The 20,902-nt window shown below is 41.8% G+C and overlaps 1 protein-coding gene across 4 annotated transcripts in view; it reads left to right on the forward strand.

Annotated features, from left to right (window-relative positions):
• Nucleotides 1–20,662, forward strand: part of fam120b (family with sequence similarity 120 member B) — a 78,408-nt gene extending 57,746 nt beyond the window's left edge. For 3 of the 4 annotated variants that reach the window (XM_034005144.3, XM_034921384.2, XM_034921383.2), the window contains exons 8-11: nucleotides 9,411–9,513; nucleotides 14,809–14,940; nucleotides 20,017–20,077; nucleotides 20,270–20,662. In XM_034005144.3, coding sequence (XP_033861035.2) covers nucleotides 9,411–9,513; nucleotides 14,809–14,940; nucleotides 20,017–20,077; nucleotides 20,270–20,309 — 336 coding nt within the window. In that variant the 3' untranslated portion in view covers nucleotides 20,310–20,662. The remainder of the gene's footprint in view (nucleotides 1–9,410; nucleotides 9,514–14,808; nucleotides 14,941–20,016; nucleotides 20,078–20,269) is intronic. The other variant, XR_004663491.2, reaches the window with a different exon arrangement.
• The last annotated feature ends 240 nt before the right edge of the window (nucleotides 20,663–20,902 follow it).

Here is a 20,902-nt window from a genome sequence, read left to right on the forward strand (position 1 = left end):
GCAGAAGTATTCACCCCCTTTGGACTTTTCCACATTTTGTAGTGTTACAACCTGGAATTAAAATGGATTTAATTAGGATATTTTGTCACTGATCTACACAAAATAGTCCATAATGTCGAAGTGGGGAAAAAAATCTACTTATTTTTCAAAATTATTTACAAATAAAAAACTGAAAAGTCTTGATTGCATAAGTATTCGCCCCCTTTGCTGTGACACCCCTAAATAAGCTCTGGTGCAACCAATTGCCTTCAGAAGTCACATAATTAGTTGAATGGAGTCCACCTGTGTGCAATTAAAGTGTCACATGATCTCAGATTAAATACACCTGTTTCTGGAAGGCCCCAGAGTTTGTTAGAGAGCATATCTAAACAAACAGCATCATGAAGACCAAGGAGCTATCAAAACAAGTCCAGGATAAAGTTCTGGAGAAGCACCAATCAAGGTTGGGTTATTAAAAAATATCCCAAACTTTAAACATCCCCCGGAGCACCGTTAAATCCATTATTAAAAAATGGAAAGAATATGGCACAACCGCGGCCTAGAGAAGGCCATCCACCAAAACTCAGTGACCAGGTAAGGAGGGCATTAGTCAGAGAAGCAACCAAGAGACCAATGGTAACTGAAGGAGCTGGAGAGATCCACAGCTGAGATGGGAGAAACCCGGACGCTCCACAAAGCTGGGCTTTATGGAAGAGTGGCGAGAAGAAAGCCATTGCTGAAAAAAACCCATATCAAATCCCGTTTGGATTTTGCCAAAAGGCATGTGGGAGACACAGCAAACATGTGGAAAAAGGTTCTATGGTCTGATGAGACCAAAATTGAACCTTTTGGCCTTAGCGCAAAATCAACACTGCTCATCACCCTGAGAACACCATCCCCACGGTGAAGCATGGTGGTGGCAACATCATGTTATGGGAATGCTTTTCATCGGCAGGGACTGGGAAACTGGTCAGGATTGAGGGCAAGTTCTAGAGGAAAACCTGTTTCAATCTGCAAGAGACCTGGGACTGGGGCGGAGGTTCACCTTCCAGCAGGACAATGACCCTAAACACACAGCCAAAGCTACACTGGAGTGGTTTAAAAACAAGAACCTGAATGTCTTAGAATGGCCCAGTCAAAGCCCAGACCTCAATCCGATTGTGAATCTGTGGCAAGACTTGAAAATTGCTGTTCACCAACGGTCCCCATCCAATTTGACAGAGCTTGAGCAATTTTGCCAAGAAGAATGGGCAAAAATTGCAGGATCCAGATGTGCAAAGCTGGTAGAGACTTGCCCAAAAAGACTCACAGCTGCAACTGCTGCCAAAGGTGCTTCTACCAAGTATTGACTCAGGGGGGTGAATACTTATGCAACCAACAAATGTCTTTTTTTTGTTTAATTAACTTTTGTGTCACAATAAAAAATATGTATATATATATATATAGACACACACACACACACACACACACACACACACACACACGCACTGAGTGTACAAAACATTAGGAACACCTTCCTAATATTGAGTTGCACCCCCTTTTGCCCTCAGAACAGCCTCAATTCGTCGGGGCATGGACTCTACAAGGTATTGAAAGCGTTCCACAGGGATGCTGGCCCATGTTGACTCCAATGCTTCCCACAGTTGTGTCAAGTTGACTGGTAGTGGATCTCTATTCAGAATAGCTTGTTCCATCGCATCCCACAGTTGTGTCAAGTTGACTGGTAGTGGATCTCTACTCCGAATAGCTTGTTCCATCTCATCCCACAGATGCTCAATTGGATTGAGATTGGGTGACTGGGCAGGCCACTGCAGTAAGCTGAATTCACTGTCATGTTCGTGGAACCATTCCTGGACAGTCCTAGCCTTGTGGCATGGGGCATTATCCTGCTGAAAAAATACATTAGCAGATGGATACACTGCTGCCATGAAGGGATGCACCTGATTGGCAGTGATGTTCAGATATCCTGTGGCATTCAAACGTTGCTCCCCATCAAGGGGCCCAATGTGTGCCATGAAAACACACCCCACACCATCACACCACCACCAGCAGCCTGCAATGTTGACACGCGGAATGATGGATGCATGTACTCATGTGGTTTTCTCCACACCCTAGTCCTCCCATCAGTGTGAAACAGCAGGAACCGGGATACATCAGACCAGGCAATGTTTTTCCAATCCTCCAGTGTCCAGAGTTTTCATTCCTTAGCTCACTACAACCACAGTTTCTTGTGTTTTTCTGAAAGAAGTGGAACTCTGTTAGGTCGTCAGCTGCCATACCCCATTCGTGTCAAGGTACGACGAGTTGTGCATTCTTTTATGGGTCTTCCGGCACCAATGTTGTACTGGACTGTCAGTTGACTAACTGTAGCCCGTCTGTTGCTCTGCACAATTCGTGTCAGCCTCCTTTGGCCCCTTTCATCAATGAGCTGTTTTCGACCACTGGCCTGCCGTTGGCTGGATGTCCTTTGGGTGGTGGACCATCCTTGATACACACGGGAAACTGTTGAGCGTGAAAAATCCAGCAGCGTTGCAGTTCTTGACACACTCAAACCGGCGCGCCTGGCACCTACTACCATACCCCGTTCAAAGGCACTTACTGTACAGTAAATCTTTTGTCTTTCCCATTTACCCTCTGAATGGCACACATACACAATCCATGTCTCAATTGTGTCAAGGCTTAAAAATGCCTCTTTAACCTGTCTCCCCTTCATCTACACTGATTGAAGTGGATTTAACAGGTTACATCAATAAGGGATCATAGCTTTCACCTGGATTCACCTCATCAGTCTATTTCATGGAAAGAGCAGGTTCCTAATGTTTTGTACACTCAGTGTGTGTGTGTGTGTGTGTGTGTGTGTGTGTGTGTATACACACACACGTCCGGTAGTTCTAGTGTTAATGCTCAAAAATCTGCTCATTATTTAGTTAAAAAAATAAAAGTGATTTATATTAAATTAGCATCACAATTCAAATAAAAAAATGTACGTGTGCTGCATTTTTTTTGTTAAAATAGCAAATCACTGACTTGATTGTAAAATAAGTTCCTCTAAAAACACAATCTCTCTCTGTAAACCACCTGTCAAAAGTGTGAGGCACCCACTGAGCAGCTGCAATCCATACTGCTGTAAAACACGTTGGAGTCATTTTAAAAGGGTAATATTTTGTTTACAACATATCAAAATGTGGCCATTAAATGTTTATTTTAACGTAAACCAAACGTGTCTCCTTAATAAGTGTAACATATAATTGATATATTTCACTAATATTGATTTGGGGGTCACCAAGGCACAGCAGCACAAATGAGTTGCCAGTCAAACTGAAGCGCATCATTTATTCCCACCCCTACAACAAAAATACCATACCTGATATGTTAATAATTCAAAGTGGTATGTCTTCCTAGTACATAGCACTAACCAATCATTTTTTGCGATTTTGGTAGGTGGTTATGCCTTCGAAATACCGCCCGAAAAATGAAAATTCTTCTTTTTTTTTTTTTTAATGTTCAAGTTAGCAGATTTACTGCCTATCAGGTCTGCAGTATAAAGGGTTGTTAGAAAGACACTCCAAGGGGTATTTATAGAGAACCACCTAAGTTTCTGAAAACTGAATTGCGGAAATGTTTACTTCCCAACCCTATCACTTCTGATTGGCTAGCTGTGGAAGAACCTGATCTTCTATTGGTTACAAAGAAACCCAGAAATGGCTGCCTGAGAGCTTCTGGCAACGCCTACTCTCTTAAATTTAATGTATTACCGGTATTTACGTTTTTTGTAAATTAGTAAATAAGTGATACTGCTTTCTTAATACATGAACCTGACATTTAAATGCAACAATCTAGTAAAGTTACAAAAAAAAAAAAAAAAAACACTATAGTTGCTAAGGTATTAGCGGATTCGTGGTAAAACGTGTATTTGTTGGGATGTTAAAAAAAAAAAAAAGAAGGGAAGTTTACTGTTTAGAAGCATTTCAAGACAAACTTTCCCTAGCAAAAATATATTTTTCCTTTTGATTTTAGTGTTGCTAACCTAGTTTGCTATTTACCACATTCACATATTTGTTTTAGATTTAAACTCTGTTAAAAAAATATACTTTTTTTTTTTTACTAGATTTGAACAGAAGCGATATTAGTTATTTATTGGACGTGCACAATCCATTGATTTGTGAAACTATTAAAACATGAGGCTTGACAAATCTGTTTTTAATGATAGAAATGAAATGCTTATATATGAGATTATCTGTATAATATTTTATTTTTATTTTAAATAAATTAGACTGTAAATCTTATGGCAATGTGTTTATGTATGCATTAATTAATTTATGTATTTTTTTCTCAGTGAGAGTAGTGCAGGGAAAGAATGTTGCCCTCCCAAAAAAAGATGTTAGATGAGAAAATATGTTTGTACACTGTTTAAAGAAAAAAGTATATAATAGAAACAAAAGAAAACACACATTCCCTTTCAAGTACGAAATGTAACCATGGGTATTGATCCTGTGATACCGTCTAACCTGAATCGATATTTCAAAGCTGCACGTGGTGCCCATGATGCAGTCATGCCTGCCCCCAAGGGCATAAAAGAGACCGCTGTCACTCAAAACCTCGTCATCTTTCCTTTCACCGACCTGAGAGAGAGAGATCTAAGAACAGATAAGTACACATAGTGTTATATCTGATTGTTTGCTTGTGTCGTATCACTTATTGCGATTTATTTTATGTATTAGTAATTAGTAGCCGTGGTTGTTTGTTAGTCCCTCAGCGATCTTGTGCTCCGTGTGAAGCCGGCAACTGGTGCTCTCTCATAATCGGTTGAAGTGTAAAATAAAAATATTAAAATAACAGTAACTGTTTGTTTACTATTTTGTGTGAGAATAAATTGTTTTCTCTGTTGTATTTTCTGCTTTTTTCACAAAAATACAACAGAGCTGGGCTCAGCTGTCCGGCGTTTGACAGAGACGCACACGCTGGGTCAAGCTGCTTGCAGCTTTTCCCACAGTGTCTCTGTACCACATTAAGATCTGTTTGCAGAGTTAGTGTGAAGACTGTTAGGGTTCTAGCAGTAGGCTTTCCTTGGGTTTCAGTCTGTGGTTAGCCAAAAAGCGTTATAGGTGGGCATCCCTGTCTCGCTCCCGTGGTGACTGTAGGTCCCAGACCTGCTTCCGTTCCCGCCACTCTGTTTTGTTGCCGCTCTGGTCTCTGCTTGCAGTACCATTGCGAAGGCTGTCACGGCTGACAGCAGGCTTCTTCAGTCTTAGTGCTGTGTTTTGTGTTAAGCCAGAAGCTATACAGCTATATACTGACTGTATATACCGTACTTTGGGTATTATATTATATCATTAGCACTATACCATATTGTTTATACCGTACTGTGTATACTGTGCATTGCCCATCATACTGTACTGCACTGTGCACTGTACCATACTGTCGCACTGTACTGTGTGTATACTGTATAATATATCATTAGCACTATACTGTACTGTTTATACCATGCCGTGTATACTGTGCATTGCCACCCATACTGCACTGCACTGTGCTTATTGTGCACAGTCTGTGCATTGTACCATACTGTTGCACTGTACTGTGTGTACTGTGCTTGTGCACTATAGACACGTTCTATGTGTACCGTACATTGTACTATAGTAAGCAGTGCAGGTGTTAAGCATTCGATACAAGACAGTACCATCTTTGATCTAATCAGCACTGGTTAGAGTCATTTACCACTGTTGTGGCACTGCCAGCTGCATAACAGCATTGCTGCATATGTGTTCAACAGTCTCCTTGAGTACTAGTAATATATGCTATACTGTTATAGCGATTACAGTTAAAGATTGTTTGCATTACGTGCTACTGTGGCTACATTATGCCGAGTTTTCATTGTTGTGACATATGCAAGATTGGAGAGCTCTGAGCAGCTGGATGAGCTCTGGGAGGCGGTCTCCCAACAGGGAAACATGTTAGCGGAGCTGTTGCACGACCACACTGCTACACCTGCTCCCTCTGCAAGATTACAGTCACAGGTGTACATGCAGAGTGGCAGCAAGAGGATCTGCTGTCTATCGCTGCTTCTGATGAGGCAGTTGATCAAGAGTTCCCCTCTGAGGAGGGTGACTCAGATGGCGCAACACCAGTAGCGCATGTGTCATTATCAGCTGAGCTTTTGCCACTGATAAAAAGGGCCACGGATGTTTTGAATGTTCCATGGCCTGTAGATGACAAACGGAAACACTCTTTGTTTTTGAGGATGATTCCATTCCCTCTCAGGTGTCTCCTCCAGTACACCCGGATTTCCTCTTTTGAGGTGCATTCACCCTGGGGTCACCCAGCTACAGCACCTGCTGCTTCACGTTCTTTGGGAACGCTGTACCTCAGGTTCACTTTCCAAGGGACAGCGTACGAGTTTCGGGTTCTACCGTTCGGCCTCTCTTTAGCCCCCTGTGCATTTTCAAAGTGCATGGAAGCTATTCTGGCCCCATTGAGACTTTGGGGCATTAGAGTGCTCAATTACCTGGACGATTGACTCATTTGTGCTCAATCTCCAGCGCAGTTAGGGGCTCACATGAAACTCCTCACAGATTATTTGTTCCAGTTAGGTCTGTCAGTGAACTATGGAAAAAGCCAGCTTTTGCAAAAGACACCTTCACAGACAGTAGGAGTGTGTCTGGATTCCAAAACCATGTTGTCCACTCTGTTGGAAGACAGAGTGCAGAGAATAGCTGCTTGTCTGAAGATTTTTCAGCTCACAGTAGTGACATTTCAGCGGCTATGTTACTGTTACTTTGGGCGCACCATCACCTCCTTTCACTACGGGCAGTACATCTTCCCGGTGTGACGAATTGTCCTTTCAAGGACAGTCCCCAATGGGACCTGTTTGCCTCCCAAGAATTGACCCATTGATCGTGGTTCTCAATAACTGGAGCCGGGGACCCTCTGGCAATAGATGCATTGGCACACCAGTGGCCGAGGCTGCATCTGTCCACCACTCGCCATGCTCCCGCTGTGTTTAGAAAAGATCAGGCAAGACCAGGGTGTTATTAATAGCCCCTTATTGGCCCAGAAGACTGTGGTTTTCAACCCTGTTACAGCTCCTGAGAGGCTAGCCGTGGAGTCTACTGAAACGCAGCGACCTGCTCAGTCAGGTGCGGGGGACATTGTGGCATCCCGACCCATCAAGCCTGGGTCTGCCTCCTGAACGGCACCATTTGAGCCATCTGGGGTTTTCTAATAGTCATTCACACTATACAGAATGCCAGAGTGCAGTTCACATGTTCCCAGTATGGGTACAAGTGGGATGTTTTTCAAATGTGGTGCCTGCCTAAGGGATTAGAGCCTACAACCTGTCACATAGCAGTTATACAGCAATTTTTACAGGGGAAATCCCCCTCTACATTTAAAGGTCTATTTGGCAGTCATTTCGGCTTCTCATCTTAAAATCAGTATAATATAATAAATAGTCACACTTTGCACTAATCCTGCTTTTTTCCAAAAACCATCTCAGCGTTCCACATGAACCAGACGGTGGAGCTTGAGGCTTTTCATCCGCCTTCTTTCCAGACTGATAGAGAGCGGCAGCGCCATACGCTTTGCCCGGTGCGGACACTAGCGTATTATGTGGACAAGAGGCAGTCTGAACAGTTTTTTTTTTATCTGTTATGGGGCTAAGTCCGATGGGAAAGCTCTGTCTAAAGGGTCTATCGAGATGGATCACAAATACGCTTCAGACTGCATATGAACGAGCCAACTTGCCCCCTCCAGAGAAGCTCACTGCCCATTCTACCAGGGGCATGGCAACTTCGTGGGCTTTATTCCAGGGCGCATCTGTCAGAGACATTTGCGATGCAGCGGTGTGGGCTACGCCCCACACTTTTATGCGGTTCTATCGGTTGAATGTCATGGATCCACAAAACCCTGGGTTTGGAACAAGAGTGTTAAGGGCTTCCTCGAGCTTGACCCTTGCAGCATAAAATTAGAGGTGAGTTCCCCTCAATTTTTTTGCCCTAGCTACTTGTACTGGGGTTCCTCATGGTAATGCGCAAGGTGGCCTTGGCCGAGCCTTGTAGCTTTTCACTTGGTCTGCAATATTACTTGCGACAGCTTTGGTATTTCTACCCATGAGGTTATGGTTACATTTCATACTTGAAAGGGAACGTTAGGTTATTATCGTAACCCTGATTCCCTGAAGTAGAAATGTAACCATTAACCTTCAAGGTCGCTGCGTCTTTTGCAGCAGTCTTGAGGGAAAAATGTTAATGTTTTGAGTGGCTGCAGTCTTTTATGCCCTCGGGGGCAGGAACAACTGCATTACAGTCATTACGTGTAGCTTTGGAATATCGATTCAGGTTAGACGGTATCAAAGGATTAATACCCATGAGGTAACAGCTACATTTCTATTTCTAGGAACCAGGGTTATGATAACATTTTGTCTGTAGAATTTGATGGCGCCTACTGTAAATAGTGTGTGCATTTTGGTAGAAAAATAGTAAAAAATGCAGAGAAACTATACAGGTTATACACATGTCCTTTAAAAATCTGGGGTTCAGCAGTTACAAAACTGAAAGAACGTCAAGAAAAATCTGAATTGCACAAAGCAACAGCAATAGTTGGCAATGATTTCCTATCTGTGATGCAACAAACTAAAAGACCTGGACATCAGGAGCTGGATTCAGCTTATAGAGAAAGATTGGAAAAAAAAAACAGGCAAAAGCTATTTTTGTATTTGGATAACTGTTGCTTATTATAGTTGTACTCTTAGTATATTATATAAATGTACTAGCAAATGTGTTCCAAACTGCAATAAAAGGAACATTTCATTAAAGTATGTTTTACATTTGTTGAGGTGAGGTCGGGTCACCGGGAACCTTTTGTGTATCTTGTAGAATTTAGTGAACCAGTCAAGCTACAAGGCTAGATCTGCCTCTGTTAATCACTGATTGATTGTGTTTACTGTAAATAAAACCAAAATCTTTCAAGTTATATTCTGCTTTTTTTGTGTGTGTTTTGTGCGACAGGGAAAATAATTAGATTTTTAAGAAGGGCTAGTAGATTTTTACAGCATTTTGTCCCATGGACAATACGTTTCTTTTATAAATTGCACACCCCTGCTTCAGTAGGAGTAATTACATCCCAGTATAGTGAGCTATGTTTTTGTGAAGCTGTTGCCATTAGTTCAACTGCTAATATCTCATAAATACAAGCTCAGACTGCTCATATATAATTCTTTACTACAGCCACAATATGTCAATTTAGGCAGTGTAATTAGTAGTATGGCTATGGAGAATGTGCAGACATACGTATACCCAACATGGTGCTAGTGGCTGAGTTGCTGTCCTTCCAGTGAGACAAAAGCCAAATCTACACATTTTTATTTGTAGATTTGGTTTCAAATAGTAAATTATGAGCATGATTGTAATAATAATTATCTCTTATGATTTCTACAGATGTCCTTGATTATCCAGTTTCATTACCTGAAAACTATCATCACCAATACATGTATCAGAAAGAGGAGAAACATTGAGAGCAAACCAAGAGGCCCTTTAGCAGGTTTGAAGAGTTTTTAAAGATTTTTTTGCAAATTTAAAAAACATTTACCCTTTTAATGCATTAGCGTTACATAGTAGCAACTAATGCATTGATGTAAAAAATGTAATTATTCTATCTAAAAAGGCTTCACTCTGTTCTAATAACTACATCTTTGAAAATACATGGAGGGTTGTTACATTATGGTCAGTATCAAATCTGCTTCACAAGCAAATGGCATGAAAATAGTTCCTTTCTAGGATTTTCACATCTGTGCCAAGAAACCACCTGCTCTATCCCTGATATCTGTTCACAAGATAACTCCCACATATTCACTGAATATTACAGGTTTTTTAATGAGTGGTGGACAGTGGACTGGTATCGATCTACCAAATGCTTTTGACAGACACAAAGGAAGGAGATATTGAAGGGTGCCATGTCACTTGTGGCTTTGTTGCTGCTACCAACTCCTGCAGCTCTCATCTGCCCTACTCTTTTTATTATTATTATTATTTATTTCTTAGCAGACGCCCTTATCCAGGGCGATTTAGTTGTAAACAAAAATACATTTTTTTCCTGTCTGTGCTGCTTTGAAACATAGCACTCTCAAAAGTGCTTGCAGTTTCTATACCTGCCAAAAAGTTAGTGTATTCATGTTTAATCTAATATCTAGATTAGATGGTTATTATAGCTGACTAATTAACATAATTCGGAACTGTAATCTACAGTTAATATTTTTTTCAATATTTACCACCAGTTGCAAAAACAATATATTATTTTTATATTAGAAGTAAACCATTAAACAAAGTCTTTAATAAAGCAGTTGTTCAAAATATTTGTGAAATCACATTATTATTATTTATTTATTAGCAGACGCCCTTATATAGATGAATTTAAAAAAATCTGCTTAGTAAATCTTACATTCATTTTGAATCCACATTCTTGGTTATTAAAGAACAACAAATCACAGTTGTTATTTATTTATTTTTGACTAATTGTTTATTAATTTTACCCCAGTTTTTCTGCCCAATTTTAAATGCCCTGTTCAAATGTTGGACTAAAAACAGAAAGACTAAAGATCACAGATCACAGCGCAAATGCATTGCTCCCTGTGGGCCCCCAGCCAGGTCTGGCAACCGAGTGCGTTCAGGATTTGAACCAGAGTGCTTTTGCTAGAAGAGCCACTGGGGACCATGTTTGTTTATAAATGTACACGAATTATTAAAAATCAGCTATGAGAAACTCTTCTTGTACATGGTTTTATGTAATCCTGAGACAGGATAATAGTGTGACTCCTAAAATAATTTAATGTTTAATACATGATCATTCCTAATATTGTTTTGTAAATCTTACTTACATTTTTGCAAACAATATACTGTGTGTGTAGATGTACAGTTGTAGTCAAAAGTTTACATACCCCAATGTAAATTTATAATTTATAGAAATTTCTCAAAAACAATTAATTTTAGGAAAAATCTTTTGTGGCAAAAATTCCTTTTGTGGATGAGGAAAAAAAAAGTTACAAGAAATAGATGTCTACAATTATTTATTTCAGCAATTTTTTTGCAAAACTCCAAAAATCCAGTGTGGTGCCGTCCTTGTAACCGTACCTGTACCGTACCGTTCCGTACTGTACTCGTTTTTGTTTTTAGCACCATACGAGACGTTTTTATATTATTTATTGTTTAATTACTCTTGTGTCTACGTGCAGGTCTGTAGGCAGCTGTAGGCCTCAGCAGCACTGAGCAGGACTGAGATACTCGCTTCGATTGTTGTTGCTTTAAGTCATTTCAACCTGCTCCCAAGCTGGTACCGAAGTGGGACCGAAGTTGCCGCACCAGTAGCATCCCGGTGCCGTTCTTGTACCACCCAGTGCTAAAAGTCACCACAACGGTACCGAACTGACCCGGTACCGTCCCAGTTCTGACCTGGTACTGTACCAACCCGGTGCTGAAGTCACCAAATCGGCTCCTCTTGGGTCGATAGCTATAGGCAGATTGAGGCAGCAACTTTTTAACTGTACACTGTACACTGCATTGCATCATGCCTTGGTTTTATCCCTGTGAGACTTGTGAGACTTGCAAGACCGGTCTGCCTGTTAAGGACAAGCACAGCAGGTGCTCTTACTGCCTGGGGCCAGAACACGTCAAAGAGGCACTGGCAAATCGCAGCTTCTGCATATTTTGTGATCCTTTTTCCAAGTGCACGCTTGAGAAACGGCTATCCCACAGCTCTAATGAGTGCTCTATGTCCCTTACTCCTGCTGAGCCCTATATGGGGTGCATGTTTCGGAGAAGCTGGGCCTGGCCGATTTTTCCGCCAGTTGAGGCTTTTATTGCCGCCTTGGTCCAGTCGCCTAATTACAACCCCTAACAAGCAGTGCCGGGTCAGTGAGGTGATCCTCAAGATACCCTATTCAGCCAGTGCGTTCGCCGCATGGCTAGGGAACTAGAGCAGCATCCTGGTAGCCTACCAGTCGCATTTGCTGCGGTCCCTCTCTGAGAACCACAACAGCTGGTTGAGCTGTGCTTGGTTAACAAAAACCTGCTACATGTGTCAAAGCTCAATGAGCAGGCTGTAGGTAGAAACCTGGCTGCGCTGGTAGATGCACATAGGCAGCTTTGGCTGTCCCAGGCATGCGTGCCAGATGGAGACACAGCACCACAGCCGGGTGGCCCAATTAGTAGTAAAGATGTTGCAGCACAGGAACCCACTAAGGAGCTGGCTCGCCCTATGCCCCAGCAGCCTCAGAGACCGGCCCAGCCGACTGCCAGAGGTGATGTTCTGAACCAGCCTGTGGCTGCTTGCCTCAGAGGCTTAATAGTTTCCGCCACCATATTTTTCACATACCTCTTCATAGTCGTGCATACCGATAAATCATCCCCTGATCACTTGTTTTATCACCAAACTCCTCAATAATGCGATCCAAGTCATTATTTTATTACTATAACATCTCAAAAAGCTCTGCAAATGTCAGTGATATTCTTTGAGCGCTGGATGCAGAAGCAGCTATCTTGTTTGTTTATGTCCGTGTTATCTCTGTGGTGCCGGGGCTATTTGTATTGCTCAGGTACGCCCTTTTTTTTTTCTTTTTGTCTTCTCTCAGCTCCTATCGATCTCACTCGGCCATTAAATGGCTTTCTCAGCTTTTTCTGAAGAACAAACGACTAGAGACCTGTTTTTTTACATCGTTTTGATGATATGGTAACGCACAAGGCAGCCTCTTGGCTTAGCCTTGTAGCATTCCAGTCGTTCTGCAATATTGCCCTTGCGACGGCTTTGGCACACTCACCCATTAGGTAATGGTTACATTTCGTACTTGATAGGGAACGTTAGGTTATTATCATAAACCAGGCTCTCGGAAATAAAATTGTAACCATTCACCTTCGAGGTCGCTGCGTCTATAATTTGCAGCAGGCTCAAAGGAAAAATGATGTTGAGGTCTGTGAGCGCAGTAATTTTATGTCCTTGGGGGCGGGCCATGGCTGTATCACAGACTCGTTGAGCAGCTTTGCTATATCTTTTTCAGGTTTCCGGGTCTTTAGGAGTTAAATATCCATACAGTAATGGTTACATTTCTATTTCAGAGAACCAGGGTTATGACAATGATAACGGTAGTATATCGCAATTAAACATACACAATTTAAAGTCACAGATGTTTCTTTTTAGCTATTAAACATGAGTTTTGTTTACATTTACACATAAGGAGTTGTCAGACTGATGTGTAAATGTAAAGATACAGGTGTTGTTTACATATCAGTGGAGTCTGACATGTAGACGGTACCAATACGCACGTTTTCAGTGCTTCGCTCCATTTCTGATGGCAAAATTAAATCTTAATTGGCACGGAATGACCACCTTGAAGTAGAAACACACAACTGACACAAATGACTTGTTGATTTAAACACTTCCGCCTCTGTGTTTTGGGGAGGGAAAATGTCTTCATGCGGTTGATATGACGTCATCATTATTAAATTGTCCAATAATAAAAAGCTATAAAAAAGCTATAAATAATATTTTTTATTCTTATAAATAGCAAGGCTATCCCACTATGTATCTACTGTGTATATTAAAGTGCTCTCAATTGTAGTGGTAACTAATCTTTGCTTCCGCTTTCAAGGCTTTGTGCAGTTGTTTTGAGGACAAACAGGGCTTTCCTCTTGAACCATCCACTGTCCTTTTCAAATACTACAATTGCAGTTAATTCTTGACATAGTTGATATTTTGCTATAACCATAGCTTTCCTAGGTTTCCTTTAATGGTGAAGTCTTCTATTCTAAGTAACATCACTACAAAAATAAAATAAGGGTGCTTTTAATGTATTTTTGTTCTTGCACTGCCATCCTTGGTCTTGTGGTTGTTTAAGTTTAGGAATTAAATCTTTTTAGTTTCTAATTCTATCCATCTGTTGGTTCCCTCTCTATTACGCAATTACACCACTGAAGTCCACTGGTCTGGTGGCTGTCCTGACCGCAGCACCATCTGGTTGTGATAATCTGGTGTCTAATTAGCTTTTTGAATTTAGTAAATAGCTTGATTTTAAAATATTATAAATCTTTTTTTCATTGTTTCTCATTCTCCTGCCTTGTTTTTTGTCCTTCATCCCCTTTTACAAAGTGTACAGTAAAACCTGTCATATCTGATCCTGTAAGATTAACCGATGGACCTCTGGCATGTGTCACTTACACATGCTGCTACCAACTGAACTGCAGTGATGAAAACTGGGCATTGCACATTTCTATTGGAGACTTCGCTTGCAAGATTTAAAACAAGATTTTCAATTAGAAATGGAGGCTTAATCGTGGTATATAAAGCTGTATTACAGTTAGGATACAGAGGATTTAAAACAGAATTACAAATTGTGGTGAAATGTAAAAAAATGCCTGCACACACAAACCCCAGAAGAATGTGCCCGTGACCATAAGGATTTCATTGTGGAAGACAGCAATAGCAAGAAGGTACAACTCAAGTGTGCTGTTGAGTTACTACTATATATATTTTGACAGAAAAAGCCACCCAAGCATTTTGGAAAGTAACCGAAAACAATAATTTCATACAGTATATAAAAAGCGAAAGCCCAGAAAAAAGCGATTTACATAAAACTCGAAAATAGCTAAAAACAAGCAACTACAATGTAGAATAATGACTCCCTCTGAGATATGGTATGTTTACATATCCGATGGACCCCTGGAGCCAATTAAACCAGATATGACAGGTTCTACTGTATTCTTTAAATAATACAAGTATGGTATGACTTGTCTTTTAAATAATGTGTCCTAGAAGTGAACATTGCTCTTGAAAATGTCTTGTCTTTCTCAGCGAAACAGGCATGTAGCAGTTATCATGCAAGAGGTGGAGGACCCAGTTCCCACAAAGGGCAAAGACAGTACTTTCCTCCTCAAAATGATCCCTGCACATCTGGATTTCAATTGAGTCCTTCACGGACTCAAGGTATGTGAACACTTTTGTCTTTTTTATGCCTGTTAATTTAATATAATCTCATATTTCTGAAAATGTACAACTCAATTTTCCTCTGAGTAGGGGTGATAAACAATGATGCATAGTATTGTGACAATGGCGTTGATTGTGATACATGACCTAATACAGTACCTAGCTTTTTCTAGTCCATAAAATGGTTGTTTTTTGATGAATCACATTTTTACTTGGTATGAATACATGTTCTGCCTAACTCGTGAAAGTTTTTACTTTTAATTAAATAGTTAATCATTAAACATAATGAATATTTGGTCATCAGGACCATCACATTGTATCCTAACCTACTGCACAGTACATATAATGTGTATTATACAATAAAACTTGTACTTTTGTGTATGTAATTTTACAGAGCTGCCACCGCCACAGTGTTTTTAATTTTCTCAATCGAGTTTCATTACCTGTTCCCTTTTGAAGTACGAAATGTAACCATTACCTAATGGGTGTTTACCTCCCAAAGACCTCAAAACCTGAATATTATATACCAAAGCTGCTTGTCCGAGCCCATTCCCACCCACGAGGGTACAGAAGGACTACACACACAGATCTCTGCACCTTTCAAGACTGACCTGACAGGGGAGCTTAGTATCAGATCAGTACAGTGCCTTGCATAAGTATTCACCCCCCTTGGACTTTTCCACATTTTGTAGTGTTACAACCTGGAATTAAAATGGATTTAATTGGGATTTTTGCCATTTGATTTACACAACATACTTAACACTTTGAAGGTGCAAAATATTTTTTATTGTGACACAAAAGTTAATTAAACAAAAAAAAAGATATTTGTTGGTTGCATAAGTATTCACCCCTCTGAGTCAATACTTGGTAGAAGCACCTTTGGCAGCAATTACAGCTGTGAATCTTTTTGGGTAAGTCTCTACCAGCTTTGCACATCTGGATCCTGCAATTTTTGCCCGTTCTTGGCAAAATTGCTCAAGCTCTGTCAAGTTGGATGGGGAGCGTTGGTGAACAGCAATTTTCAAGTCTTGCCACAGATTCTCAATTGGATTGAGGTCTGGGCTTTGACTGGGCCATTCTAAGACATTCAGGTTCTTGTTTTTAAACCACTCCAGCGTAGCTTTGGCTGTGTGTATAGGGTCATTGTCCTGCTGGAAGGTGAACCTCTGCCCCAGTCCCAGGTCTCTTGCAGACTGAAACAGGTTTTCCTCTAGAATATCCCTGTATTTGGCTCCATCCATCTTGCCCTCAATCCTGACCAGTTTCCCAGTCCCTGCCGATGAAAAGCATCCCCATAACATGATGCTGCCACCACCATGCTTCATCGTGGGGATGGTGTTCTCAGGGTGATGAGCAGTGTTGGCTTTGCGCCACACATAGCGTTTTGCGCTAAGGCCAAACAGTTCAATTTTGGTCTCATCAGACCAGAGAACCTTTTTCCACATGTTTGCTGTGTCTCCCACATGCCTTTTGGCAAAATCCAAACGGGATTTGATATGGGTTTTTTTCAGCAATGGCTTTCTTCTCGCCACACTTCCATAAAGCCCAGCTTTGTGGAGTGTCCAGGTTATAGTTGTCCCATGGACGGTTTCTCCCATCTCAGCTGTGGATCTCTCCAGCTCCTTCAGAGTTACCATTGGCCTCTTGGTTGCTTCTCTGACTAATGCCCTCCTTACCTGGTCACTGAGTTTTGGTGGACGGCCTTTTCTAGGAGTCGCGGTTGTGCCATATTCTTTCCATTTTTTAATAATGGATTTAACGGTGCTCTGGGGGATGTTCAAAGTTTGGGATATTTTTTTATAACCCAACCCTGATTGGTGCTTCTCCAGAACTTTATCCTGGACTTGTTTTGATAGCTTCTTGGTCTTCATGATGCAGTTTGTTTAGATATGCTCTCTAACAAACTCTGGGGCCTTCCAGAAACAGGTGTATTTAATCTGAGATCATGTGACACTTTAAGTGCACACAGGTGGACTCCATTCAACTAATTATGTGACTTCTGAAGGCAATTGGTTGCACCAGAGCTTATTTAGGGGTGTCACAGCAAAGGGGGCGAATACTTATGCAATCAAGACTTTTCAGTTTTTTATTTGTAAATAATTTTGAAAAATATGTAGATTTTTTTCCCCACTTCGACATTATGGACTATTTTGTGTAGATCAGTGACAAAAAATCCTAATTAAATCCATTTTAATTCCCGGTTGTAACACTTCAAAATGTGGAAAAGTCCAAGGGGGGTAAATACTTATGCAAGGCACTGTACTTGTTGCTTATGACTGTAATTTTTGCTAATTGTTGTTTTTTACATAATTTATGCAATATTTCATTTACGTTGTAATCATTTTTTTAAATTAATTATGTACTACAGTCTGTTGCTTTTTATGTCCTGCAGCGACCTTGTGCCCTTCGTGAAGCCAGTGGCTTGAGTCGCTCCTTCCCAGGTGTGCGCTCCTCACAGACTGCTTAGCTCCAGCTGGAGTTAAATTAAAATATACTTTTTAAGTTGAGACATTTATTTTCTGAACTGTAATTATTACTGTTTTCTATGTAAAAATATTTTTATCTGTTTTTTTTTTACAGAATACGTGCTTTGGTTGAGATTTCTGGCAATCTCATTGCACAGTATCTTGCTGTCGTTTTGGTGACTTGCTTTTGCATTACCATTACGAGGGCTGTTAGTACCTCTAACAAGCAGGCTTCCCTCAGTTTCCGACCGCGGTACCGTACCGACCCGGTGCTACAGTCACCGAACTGGTACTGTCCCAGTTTCAACCCACTACTGACCGGTGCTTGCATCCCTGGTCTGGTACCAAAACGGTCTTGTTCGGGTCTTGACCTGCCCTGTTGCTGTCTATAAGTAGATTGAGGCAGCACCTGTACATTGTTACTTGCATCATGCCTGAGTTTTTTTATCCCTGCAACACATGCAAGGCCAATTTGCCTGTTGAAGATGAGTAGCGTCCCTTACTGCCTGTTGAAGATGAGTAGCGTCCCTTACTGCCTGTTGAAGATGAGTAGCGTTCTATTTGCTGAGGTCCCTCTCTGACAGTCAGAACCTGCTCCGTCTATCAAAACTGAATGGGCAGGCTGTAGGCAGGAATCTGGCTGCGTTGATAGCTGCACGCAGGTGGCTTTGGCTTTCCCAGGTATGCGTGCCTGACGAGGACAAAGCACCGTTGTTGGATGCCCCTTTTACACCGGGGCAAACGTTTGCACTTGCGGTAGACAAGATGCTGCGGTGCTCTCATTGCGCGCAGGAATCCACGACGGAGCTGGTTCACCTGCTTCCCAAGCGACCACCTCCAGTGCACAAACCAGCAGCCTGCCAGAGGTAGTGTTCAGAACCAGCCCTTGGCTGCTTGCCACTAATAGGTTCCGCCTCCCAGCACAGAGACGAAAGCCTCAGGCCAAGCCTCAAGCCGAGCAGCAGCCCTAGGAGTTTGCTGCCACAGACCTGGGGCTTCTTCTCAGGGAGCCATCTGAAGTATTGGCGTCAGTGCACCACGGACATCTGGGTGCTGACTACCGTTCAAACCGGCTACTCTCTGCAATTCAAGCACAGTCCCCCTCCCTTTCGAGGCGTGACCAACATCAGTGGAGTTAAAAAAATAAACAGGCTATTCACATGATAGTTGGAGGAAGGGTTCTACTCCAGGTACTTCCTAGTGTCCAAACAGGATGGTGGGCATTAGACCAATCCTCGACCTCAGACAGGTCAAGCTGTACCTGAGGCGAAGGAGGTTCAAAATGTTGACGATGCAACAGCTGTTGCAGTCAATCAGGCTGGGCAACTGGTTCACCATGGTGGACCTCAAAGTAGCCTATATCCATATCCCCATAAAACCAGCGCACAGGAAGAACCTGCGGTTCATCTTTCAGGGAACAGCGTATGAGTTCTGTGTCTTGCCATTTGGACTCTCTAACTCCTTATACCTTCTCGAACTGCATGGAAGCTATCCGCCCCCGTTGAGGCCCACATGGAACTTGTTACCGGCAACCTTCAACGGTTGGGCCTTACAGTGAATCCAGCTCATGCCTTCTCAGACTGCCTCCTATCTAGGAGTGTGCTAGGACCATGCTGTCCACTCTGTTGGACGGCAGAGTGCAGAGAATAGCCGCCTGTTTAGAGCTCTGTTTCTGCTCAACAGAGCGCTAACGATAGTGATATTCCAGAAACTTCTGGACTTGATGGCAGCAGCCTCCCACACCAACCATTGTGTATCCTGCACATGTGCCCTCTGCAGGCCTGGTTCAACAGCAGGGTTTCTCAGCCCACATTTAACTGTGACCGCCTGTTGACAGTGTCTCATCACTGTCTAAATGCACTGTCTTGGTGGAAACAGCCAGCCCATCTAGGCCTTGGCATAGTGCTGGGCAGTGTCACCAGAAGGGAGGTCATCACCTCGGCTGCGTCTAGCCTGGGCTGGGGTGCTGTTTGGAATGGCAGGGGTGCGCAAGGTGTGTGTGGAACCCCCCATGGCAGGGTCTCCACATCAGTGTTTTAGAGCTGCAGACAGTTTACCTGGCCTTGCAGCATTTTTTGCAGGAGGTTCGACATATGTGCTTGTCCGTACAGACAACAGAACAGTGGTGGTTTACATTAACCACCAGGGCAGCCTAAGGTCATTCAGTCTCCATCGCGTGGCCCACAAACATTTGCTCTGGGCACAAGAGAAGCTCCTCTCACTGCAGGCAAGTGCGTCTATGTGGCAGCCATTTTGTCTTGCTGTGTCAAAATTGACTCGGTCTCCTCAGGAGCTCACTTCCTGGTGGGGCAGTTTTTGAAAGAAGCTCGGCGGCTTTAGGCACCAGTGACGGGAATGGTTACTCACTGCCCAAGCACTGCGACCTGTTCTGGCAGGTGCGGGGTACTTTTATAGCATCCTGACCATCAAGCCTACAGCTCTGTGTCTGGCCCCTGAACAGCTGCATTTGAGACGTCTGGGTCTGTCCAGATGGCCATTTATTTTGTTTTTGTTTATTTATTTATTTATTTTTTTGAGGAAAAAAATGTGTGAAGAGAAAGAAATATAGGTAGGTACTGTGAATTTTCATTTTTAACACGTCTCTCCCCAGAACAAAGACATAGACCGAGATACAGAGCCCAAAACAGACGGAGGATCCAGCTTGCTCCACGGTGAGTTAAACAGTTTGTTAGAGATCCTCTGCACTTCTTGCTTATTCAGAGAACTACAATTATGTAGCAATAGCCAAATCAGAAAATGTTTTTCCAAAGGGGCTGCTCTTACACTGTAGCAATGAAATTCCACCAACTAACAATGTATGTTTTTTTGTTTGTTTGTTTTTTGTTTTTTTTTTCTTAATGTAGCTGGCCACAATATCAAAACCCTCATCCTGGCTGGTCCTAATGGAGAATCTGCAATATGAAAACATTGAACTTGTAAAGAATTGCAGAAGACTTATACAAGTAATTACCAACGGTGGATCACCAGTAAACACCGAAAGTTTATGTTTTGCAAACTCTCAGCATTTGTGATCTACCGGTTCATTTTTTTTTTAATTAACAAAGTATTTTGACTTTAATCTTGAAGCACCTAAAATGCTGAAAAAATCCCTATAATTCCAATTTCTACAGTGCTTCAGATTATTTGGTTTTGTGGAATGGAAAACTGTTTTATTGGCACTTATATTGTTGAAATAATAACATGTTAAATGAATTAATCAATAAACACATTCAGATAAGACCCTTCTTTCAAGACTAGTTTTTGGTCTATCTGTGGTTTTGTGGCTGTCAGTCAAAAAGTAGTGGGGTACACAATATATATTTCTTTAATTTTTAAAGGAATAATTTGACATATTAGAACATTATTGTCTGGTTTCTCAGACCCCGATTAGTGCTAATCTTGGATTACATAACATTACTATAGGTAACGAAGTCCAAGATTAGTGCTGATCAGTGCCTGTGAAACCAGTTGTTCGTTATAAATAACTTAGAATTTGA

The sequence above is a fragment of the Acipenser ruthenus genome, chromosome 5 (assembly GCF_902713425.1).
Source record: "Acipenser ruthenus chromosome 5, fAciRut3.2 maternal haplotype, whole genome shotgun sequence".
Classification (NCBI taxonomy): domain Eukaryota; kingdom Metazoa; phylum Chordata; class Actinopteri; order Acipenseriformes; family Acipenseridae; genus Acipenser; species Acipenser ruthenus.